At 32.4% G+C, this 11,222-nt stretch overlaps 1 protein-coding gene across 3 annotated transcripts in view; it reads left to right on the forward strand.

The window, feature by feature from the left end:
- sv2ca (synaptic vesicle glycoprotein 2Ca) overlaps positions 1-4,443 on the forward strand; it is a 91,529-nt gene extending 87,086 nt beyond the window's left edge. For 2 of the 3 annotated variants that reach the window (XM_087252348.1, XM_087252349.1), the window contains one exon: positions 83-4,443. In XM_087252348.1, the coding sequence (XP_087108474.1) occupies positions 83-266 (184 nt within the window). In that variant the 3' untranslated portion in view covers positions 267-4,443. 3 annotated transcript variants of the gene reach the window in all.
- Positions 4,444-11,222: the final 6,779 nt, after the last annotated feature.

The raw sequence follows: 11,222 nt of genomic DNA on the forward strand, positions 1-11,222 counted from the left end.
TTAATGGTCCCAAATCTCTAAGCCCATTAAAAGTCAATGTAACACCAACCTTTTAAGTTTTTTTTTCTTTTCCGCCCTTTAGAGGAACCGGATTTGGCTTCTGTAATGCATTGTGCAAGCTGGCAGCGGTCATGGGGAATCTGATTTTTGGATCTTTAGTGGGCATCACCAAAGCCATCCCCATTCTTCTGGCATCCTCGGTGCTCGTCGGTGGAGGTCTGGTGGGACTTCGACTGCCTGACACCCGCTCTAATGTCCTCATGTAACCCTCGTGTAAGAGGTCTGGAGAAACTCAAAAGGCTTGACTTGAATGGTTACTTCACACCAAAATTAAAGTTCTGCCATAATTTATGCACCCTCATGTCATTCTAAAGCCAATAGAAATTTGTTTATCTTCTGAAAATGGATATATTTTGTAAGCGCCCCAATTATGCTGTCTTTAAAGTTCCTTATTTGGTTTTGGAAGTCTCCTAGAATAAATTTAAACCCATTCAAGTTCAAAAAACACACTTGCTTTCTTTTATTATACATTTAAAATGACTAAATTTCTCGAATGATTCATTTGAAGATTTATTCTCTCTAAACCCTTTCCTACTAAGAGTTTGCTCTGTAGTGATTAGTCTACCACTTAAACCTTTCAGAAAAAACCTCCATTACAATAAGTGAAGTTTTACAAACTTAAGCTGTGGTAACACTGGATTTTTCTCCCCATAGACGTCCATTCATACGCACGCGAATGTGTCAGAACGGAAACCCAAGTTCGTGTGTCAAGTTCTGCAGTTCACTGCATTGCAAAGTTCAAGCTTGGTGAACTCTGACCTGTGAAATTGCATCAAGTGACTGTGTAAGCCAATCAAGGATCTGAACATGACCTCTCTGGACAGACATGTAAAATATAGACCAATCGCTCGCTTTTATAAATGTCTAATTATCATGTTTAATCCCGCCCCTTTTCGCAGCACCGTACGACAGAATTTCTCAATCTCAAATTGATCTATTTCTCCCCTTTTTAGATATCTGATCATTTATGTCAGATTTATTAATGTAGTGAATCATCTAAATTTTCATTGAGCAGGTGTTATATATGCGAGAAAATAAATAAAAACAGCGGAGTTGTTATAAATAATGAATAAAATAAATAATGAATAAAAAGAGTGAGGCTGTGGTCAAATAAATATATAAATGAAAAAAGTGCGACTGCTGAGAGTGCAAGCAGCTAGGGACACCGGCCCTCGCGGCCAAAAAATGGACTGACCCATCGGGAATTCTCTTGGTCCTCCCAATCAGCCAATCCGGACCTGGCGCTTTTACAATGTAGATTGTGTCAAAGCCTCCTAAGCTCAAGAATATACTTGAAACCACATGATGAGCTGCGAAAAATGTTTCTGAATGTAAAGACAAGTATTTCTTAGATTTCATTAATAACATCTTAATTTGTATCTCAGAGATGAATGCATTGTGGGTTTAAAATGACACGAGGGTGAATAACTTTCATTTTGGAGTGAAATAACTCTTTCCCTCCTGATTACGGTACACTGTGTTCTTAAGTAAAACCATTTTCTTCATCATCGCTAATTTAGATAGGTAGTTAGGATTGGTAGGATAGGTAGTTCATAACTATATAATTCCAAATTAGGCACTATCAAACAAGACATTTGTTGACAATCTTTAGACTTTCTTTTGCAATAAAACAAGTGAAGATTTCAGAAGCCTCTAAATGATTTCTGAAATTCTCTTCTAAAAGGAGCATTTTTCTGAAGCTCATGTGTAGGATTAGTAATTTCACTTTTATGGTCATGATTAGGCTCTTTTCATAAGTAAAATAACTAAATATAAGCTAAGGAAGATTGGAAAAATGCTCATTTTAGAAGAACATTTTATACACACATAATTTTTATATCTGACCTTCTCAAATTTTGCACCTTCATACTGTACTTCACCCTTCTTTGTTGTCATTTTAAGGGTTTAGCAGCTCTGGAATGAACATGAGCATGCATATTAATGTCCCCTTATTAAGACTTGAGCAAAACAAGCTATTAATAAGCATCCAAACCTGCTGCAGATACGCAGTGAGCACGATCAGATCCAGCGAGAGCTCAGCACATCTGCATCACAGCTGGCTGACTGAACCTGGAGAATTACTGACGAGATGAGAGACTGACACCGCTCTACTGTAAACAACTCTTCATTCAGAGCTTAGTTCCAGGAGTACATACTGAAAACACCCACAGAGATATGGTTATTGTATCATCTAAGAAACATCTGAGTAACTTAAATGGTTCTTCCTAAATTTTAAATTACTTATCCTCATGTCATTTCAATTGCCCGAGAACTGTCACAATTAAGATATTTAAAACACAAATTAAGATGTTTTGGATTAAATACAAGAGCTCTTTGATCCTCATTAGACAGCATTCATAGATCAGAAAATTCCAAAAAACATTCTCAAAACAGACCATCTTACTGTAGGGCTTCAGTGGTTCAATCGTAATATTGGGAATCTACGAGAATACTTTTGTGTGAACATGAACTTGAATGTGCCCCCTATACTGACACTGAGTGAAGAACCTGTTGAATAAAGTTGTTATTTTTGTTCTATGTGTATGGAATAAAATCGCTGTCATAAATATTTTGTGCGAAAATAAAATCTTTATCTGTAATTATAAAAACGAAAAGGAAAATGGAAAGTACTCATCATTTTACGAAGGTAAAATTACAAAATCTGCGATTAGAACAGACACAGATACAACATTTTCTTTGTCTGTTTGTATTCATTCATTCATTTTCTTTTCGGCTTAGTCTCTTTATTAATCTGGGGTTGCCACAGCGGAATGAACCGCCAACTTATCCAGCATGTTTTTACGCAGCGTATGGCCTTCCAGCTGCAACCCATCTCTGGAAAACAACAACACACTCACACTCGTACACTACGGACAATTTAGCTAACCCAATTCCCCTGTACCGCATGTCTTTGGACTGTGGGGGAAACCGGAGCACCCGGAGGAAACCCACACGAGCACAGGGAGAACATGCAAACTCCACACAGAAACGGCAACTGACCCAGCCGAGGCCCTAACCAGCGACCTTTCTGTGAAAAAACCAGCGTGGCCTGTCTGTTTGTATATGAATGATAAATTTACAATGGGTGTACTTTACAAACCGAAATACAGTTTCACCACGGAAACGATAACTTGATTACGAGTACGAATCAAAAAGCGCAAAATTACATCACCGCTGTCACAGGCATTTATAAACAAGCGAGAGCCATCGATCACAACGGTGCACTTGCTGGGCATTCGAGCTCCCACACACCGTCTCAGGGAAGATTTTTGTTATTCCCTCTTTGAGAAATGTCAGTCATGAGCTGTAATGAAGGTTGAAACTTAATGAGGTCCATTTTGGCTGTGTTTCATGAACATTTTACATAATTGTCAGTAAATATTTACAGAAGTTTCTATTATAATTACACATGCGTGAATTTTATTTACGCACAAAATATTTATGACTGCAAATGTATTCCATATATGTGCACACAAAAGTATTCTCATCACTCAGTAATATTCAGATTGAACTGCTGAAGGCAAATAGTCTGTCTTCTGTGTGTTTTTCTGGACTTTGAATCAAGTCATGGATGAGGGAGCTCTCAAATTTCATCCAAAAGATCTGATTTTATATTTCAGAGGAACGAAAGTCTGAGGGGTTTGGAATGGCATGAGGGTGAGTGATATTTAGGAATGATTATCAACAGAATTATCCCTTTAGTTGGGTTTTATATTTTGGGGAGGATAAAATCTATCATTTTCAACACTATTGTCACTATTATATTTTAAATCAAGCCTTTTGCATAAACTCCAACCTCTGATAAAAAGGCCAAAACTGTGCATCATGCTCAAAATACATGTATAATATTCCTGCAGCCGCATTTATGGATATCAGAAAGCCCTTTTTTGTGCTATATTTGTTTTTTTTATTGTGAGCATAAAGCCGTTTTGCTTTCATACACAACAGTCGTGTGTGTGTGTTATCTGTCTTGTTCTGCCACTTTGTGATTTTGTCAAACAGCGAATGGCCTTTTGAAACTGTGCCTCTCCTACATGAGATCATTATCGTGTTTGGGATACAGTAGCTGCTGTATTTGGTTTCAAAGAGAGTGTGTCTGCTGTGGATCTTGCCGTTTGATGAGGATCAGGCGTCTGGTGACGTCCTGGAAAGCCTCTTTTATGTTCAATGTCAGAGACTCATCTTGGCAGGACAGGTTTTTGCAGGTGCACAGGGAGTCTAAACGGTCCGCCTCAACATATGGGGTTACAATCTGTATAGAAGGGAAGAAAGATGCTTAATAACCACATAGAATATCATTAATTTATGAATTACCTTTCCATGCCTGTTTTGAGTTATTTTCTTGCTTTTAAATAATGACTTGAGTGTATATTTATTTGCAGGGTTACACACAATTCGTTCATGCTGTCCCAATACAAATTGATTAAAGGTGCAGTAGGTGATCTGCTAAATTGCTATCTGTTAGCATAATATCTTTAAAAACAGTTTCTCTCATCGTCCAAAGCTACCCCTCCTTAAATCACCAGCACTCACCTTAAAGGTGACAATAGACAACCCATTAGATCATGTCATTCGCCAGTTAGAAAACTTTATAGTACTTTATAATACTACAATGCTGAATGAAAAAGTATTATATCTAGCACGATTTCAGTTGAGTAGCAAGCAAAACTTACCTATCATAATGTGCGATATTTCTTGCATGCAAGGATCACTGTCTCACTCTCTCTCTTGCGCTTTGTCCTAAAGCGATTACTATATGTTTAGTGGTTGGCCGGCGGTGTGCAGGATTTACACTTATTACTATGCCATACTTACATGCTATTTTAGACCGAATATTCAGAGTAGCGGTAAACTATATAGGGAGCGCATCACAGGCTATCATTGTTCAAAAATGAACCAATATGAATATAAAATCTCAGTAAACTTCAGCTCAGTTAAGCAGGAGGAAGATTTCAGTGGCTGAACAACACTTCTGTGCATATAACCCATTAGTAAAACAACACAATCTACATCAGCTTTGCGTGACTAAATTACCTGTCTAACAGAAATACTTCAGCCATAGTGTCGTCCTTCCTCCATTGTGCAAAAGTAACTCCAATATTAATTCAGGATTTTAAAGTTTTGATTCAGCGTTTGTTTTTACCGGCGCTCTCACTCAATCTCTCGTGTCAACTGCGACAGGCGTTTATGCAGAAATGATGGATCTGTGTGAATGGCTGTGCAGATGTACAAATCTACATTTGTTGACAGAGAGTTTGGACTACTTATCAAAATTATGGGATTCATCAGCATGGCTAATTTTAATTGGATGAACTTTTTTTTATTTTAGGCCTTAACCAGAGTATTAAAAAAAATATAAACACATTTAGATAATTTACTTTTATTAAATCAGTACTATTGGAATGTAAAGAGACTTTAAACCAGCACAACAAAAAATGTCTATAAAGGCAATCACCTACTGCACCTTCAAGTGGCTATTTTAAGTGGATTGAACATAAAAAAATATATATGTTTCCAAGTACAATCTCCAGAATTGTGTTGTTTAAGCTCATTTTAAATAAGTAGTTTGAAAAAGAAGCAAAACTATATATATATATATATATATATATATATATATATATATATATATATATATATATATATATATATATATATATATATATATATATATATATATATAAATAAATAAATAAATATATATATATATATATATATATATATATATATATATATATATACTGTATATATATATATATACTGTATATATATATATATATATATATATATATATATATATATATATATATATATTCAGTACATTATATATTATATTATTCAGTAAATATGATATTATTGAAATATGATATTATTAAATATAATATTTCTGCAAAACCATTGCAAACAATTTAAGTTAGAATTTGAAAAAACAAATAAATTTAGTAATATTTCACTTTTTTTGTTTGTTTGAACTCAGCCCAAACCAATAATGTTTTAATAATTTTTTTTATTGATAAATGAATTCTGAAAAAAAAATACTTTTAAAATCTGATTTTACTAAATTACGCCACAGAACTTTTGAGAATTGTTAATAAGAATAATTGCTTATTCAGTACCCAATAAGCATATTTGTTAAAAATTCTGAAGGATGAGACAATTAAAAATAATATATATATATATATATATATATATATATATATATATATATATATATATAAATATATATATATATATATATATATAACAAAAAGTTTGTTTTATTGTAATAATAATTGACATTATTACTTGTTTTATGATGTAATCAATGCAGTTAATGTAATACATGCTTTGTTAAACATACAAAATCAAATGAATACATAATTGAGAGCCTAAACATTTATGTATATTTATTAAAATTATATCTATATTTAGCAGAGGAAGATTGTTGTTATACAGCAGTCTTTTATAGCCCATAGTTCTTTATAATGAAATAAACATACTTAACCCTGAAAAGTACTTTCAAGCTGTAGTTTATGTTTAGCCATATTTAATATTTAATTTCATTTTATTTATTTATTTATTTATTTATTTATTTATTTATTTATTTATTTATTTGCATGTTTTTAGCTTTTACAATCAGTGCCAAACTCAGTCCTCTAAACAACACAGATCAACACTGTTTTGAGTGCTTTGTAGGAAAAATCAATTCAAAAGATTAGATAGATTAGATAGCACTATTGATTTGGCTTCCAGCTAACCAAAGTGGCTTAATGCTGTCTCAGTCTCGGCAAAGCTATGCAGTTTCTTGAAGGCGTTATTTATAAATGAGATTACAAATGTTCATTGCTGTACTGTCCTTCACCTAAGCCTGTCTTCATTTACAAAGTCTTTTTATTATTATTATTATCACTTTAGTGTTAACACTGTCGAAAACGAAGCGTGTATGCTTTTGAACAAGACATACTGTAAGTGTATATATCTGTGTATGTGTGCTTATCTGTGTATATTTTGATTTGTACAAGGGGTGAACAACTTACAAGTTGAAATCTGTGTGTACACATTTGTTAAAGTCTGCGATGAATGAAGCTTCAGTGTGTGTACATTGCTAAAACTGTTTACTGGTCATCTGTCATTGCAATATTGTTCCTAAAAGCCAGCCGTCCTGAAACATCACTCAACAAAACTGCATGTATTAAACTTTTTTAGGTCTGTGTGCTCAGCTCTCCAGAGAATGTCGCACTGTTGTGTGTTTTATGGCAGAAAAATACAGAAGAATAGCTGTCATCTTTTGTGAAGGTAATAAAGATGTGTTCAAAAGTGTCTGTGTGTCTGATATTCTGTGTCTTTTTTTAAATATGAAAATATACAGTATACTAGCTGGATTAATAGGTTTTGTTGTGTAATATAGTAAATTCACATCAATAGACCATAAGAAAACTGCGTGCATATATATATATATATATATATATATATATATATATATATATATATATATATATATATATATATATATATATATATATATATATATATATATATATATATATATATATATATATATATATATATATATATAACATTTTTGAATTTTTATTTAATTTTATATTTTTTCACAAGTGATGTTTAACAAACCAAGAAATTTTTCACAGTATGTTAATGTTTTTTCTTCTGGAGAAAGTCTTATTTGTTTAATTTCAGCTAGAATAAGAGTAGTTTTTAATTTTTTAATAATCATTTTAAGGTCAAAATTATTAGCCCCTTTAAGCTAATTTTTTCAATAGTCTATAGAACAAACCGATATACAATAACTAACGATATATAATAAGCCCAATTATCCTAGCCTGCCTAGTTGACCTAATTAACCTAGTTAAGCCTTTAAATGTTTGATAAATCAATACCATTGATAAAAAAGAACTATTTTTTCCTAGCGTTCTAGTTGGGGTGTTAACCAACTTTATGCGTTTCTGTCTTTAACACGCTTGCTTCTGTAATTTTGACATTGCGTTCCTCTCCGGCTTTTTAAACGTTGTACAGCACTGACATCTGCTGGAGACGCTTGTAAAATGGAACCGGACACAATTCTTAATGTATTTTTTAGTTGGAGTTACTCGAAACGTTTTTGGTCCCAAGTTTCCTTATTACTTTTTGAACTGTACAATAAATTTATCAGTATAACTAATAAGTTGTATTAATGGATTGCAACTCTTGATTATTGGAAATGGAAAGAATAACAAAAAATCTTTTTTTTTTAATTAAAAAATAAGACATTTGCCGTAGGGGAGTCAAATGTCTCAGCGGGGTTTGTTGTATGGTGTTGGTGTATTTATTACATCTAAACTTTTATAGCAATAACTTCTGCATTTAAAAAAAAAACGGTTAGTTAAACTTTAAATATGTCTCCTTTTGGTAAGCGGAATTTAGTTACCGGTCAACGTTTTCACGATGGTCAGTCCAAATGGCACTAAATGAATTTGTTTTGGATGTGAAAGAGTCTTTAATTCTGCCAGTATTTATAAAAATACACACACAAAGAGAAAGTTTACAAAGACTAGTTGTTTTTGGTTTAAAATAGAAAAGAAAAAAAAAACTATTGCTTGTGCGTGCGTGTGATAATTCAGCATTAACAAAAGAAAATTAATTTTAATATTATTGTATAATACAGAATAATATTTTTATTAAATTACATCGAACAGTATAGATTAAAGATTAGATAAAAATACAGAGTACAAATACTGTATAAAGGGTGTTATTATTTAATAACTTGACTAATTATCCTTACCATAGGCTACTGATGGTATGATAACTGCCATAACCATACTGCAACTGTAACCCCGGGGAGTGACACACACAACTGAGGTAAGATCCACAATGCAGGTTTATTCGTCGTCAGGCAAGCAATGGTCAATACAGGTACAAACGGGTATGTGAAGGCAGTCAAGAATCACAATAACAGGTGAAAGGTCAAAAGGCAGGCGGCAGATAAAAGATGCTAACAAGGCTAAGGTCGGTACACAGGATAACAAGACTGGGAAGCGAGTTGTAGTGTTACTTATAGTGAACAAGACTCGGCAAACTGAATGGGTGAGTGTGTGGCTTAAATAGTGTGTGCAATCAGTCTCTGACATTCCTCAGGTGGTGTGAATGTAATCAGTTTAGATGAGGAATGTGTGTCTGGGCGAAGTGCATGTATGAATATGTAGTCCATAAATGGCAGATTTGTAGTCCATGGTTATAGTTAGTGCAAAACAGCGTTCTTATGGGATATGATCGCTGGTAATCGTGACAGCAAGAACATAAATAGTTGAAGTCAGAATTATTAGCCCCCCATTTTTATCCCCCCCCCATTTCTGTTTATCGAAGGGAAGATTGTTTCAGCACATTTCTAAGCATAATAGTTTTAAAAACTTATTTCCATTAACTAATTTATTTTATCTTTGCCATGACGACAGTAAATATTTTACTTGATATTTTTTAAGACACTTCTATACAGCTTAAAGTGACATTAAAAGGCTTCACTAGGTTAATAAGGTGAACTAGGCAGGTTAGGGTAATTAGGCAAGTTATTGTATAACGATGGTTTGTTCTGAAGATTATCGGAAAAAAACAATTAGCTTAATGGGGCTAATAATTTTGTCCCAAAAATGGGTTTTAAAAAATTAAAAACTGCTTTTATTCTTGTCGAAATAAAACAAATAAGACTTTCTCCTGAAGAAAAAATATTATTAGACATACTGTGAACATTTCATTGCTCTGTTAAAAATCATTTGGGAAATAGAAAAAAAAATCAAAAGGGGGCTAATAATTCTGACTTCAACTGTATATATATATATATATATATATATATATATATATATATATATATATATATATATATATATATTAATTGCAGCACATGATTATTGCATGAGCGTGAGTTGAGATGGCATATTATAACTACCCCATTTTATTATTAAATACTGAACACTGACTTCATTTTTTAATTGACTACTTTTGACCCATTTGTTAACTGTTGTTCTGATCATTCATTGTGGTGTTATTATTTTACACTGTAGGAGTTTGCTAGTTAACTGTCTGAGTGTTATCCCAAAGTGGTAATTCAACAGTTTTATCATGTTTCCCCATATAAGCTCTCAGGGATAGTGTTTATTTTAACACTAGGTAGTTAAATCTTTACTGGTGTAGTATTTCAAAAGGTTCATATTTGTACCTGAAGGGTCCATAAAGATACTTTTTAGGTACATTTTGGTATTAATATGTACCTTTTAGGTACCATGTGGACTCTTTGGGCACAAATATGTATTGTTTAAAAAGGTACTGCCCCAGTGACAGCTCCCCGTACCTTTATTTCTAAGAGTGTGTCTAAAGACGATATTTTCAAGAAAGCTAAAAACCTGTAAACATTATCTTCCACAGAAGACAGAACAAATATGGTTTCTAGCTTACTTTAAAAGATCCTCTTTTGTGTTCAACAGAAGAACGATACTCAGATTTGGAGCAAGTGAATGGGTGAGGGAATTGTGACAGAATTTTTAAACTATTACTTTAACACACATGTGTAGACAAGAGTCTATTTTACTGGAGGAAAAGGTACAACTGAATAAATATTATTCAAACATTATTGAATAATTATTTCAAAGAGACTTTAAAGTTTAAGAATCGGCATATTCACATTGGTGCTAATCTTTAACATTGCTGCATCTCATCCTATCAGATGAACATTTTATGGTCCTTAGCTTTCAAAAGTAATTTTTAAAGCTATTTTCTAATAAAAACCAGAGATTACCATCTATCAGTATATTAAACTGGGTCCTGAATACTGATATTTATTTAAAACAGAAGCCATTAAAATGTCAACACTGCATTAAAATAGGCTGGATATCAAGCATTTCTTGCATATATAACATTACAGCACAAAAGGTACAAACAAATGCAAAATGTATTAAAATAATAATGTTATCATAATTCTAAAACATGATTACAAAGAACAACTTTGTCCAGACTTTATAATATCAATAGATATAATCAATAAATAGATAATATCAATAAAAATAAATGTAAAACATGAATAAATAAAAATATATTCATTAACCAAATATAATATGGCAATGAAAAAACAAAAACAAAATACATTATAATGGTTAAAATAATAATAATAATAATAATAATAATAATAATAATAATAATAA

This window comes from Danio rerio, chromosome 5, assembly GCF_052040795.2.
Source record: "Danio rerio strain M-AB ecotype USA chromosome 5, GRCz13ab, whole genome shotgun sequence".
Lineage (NCBI taxonomy): Eukaryota > Metazoa > Chordata > Actinopteri > Cypriniformes > Danionidae > Danio > Danio rerio.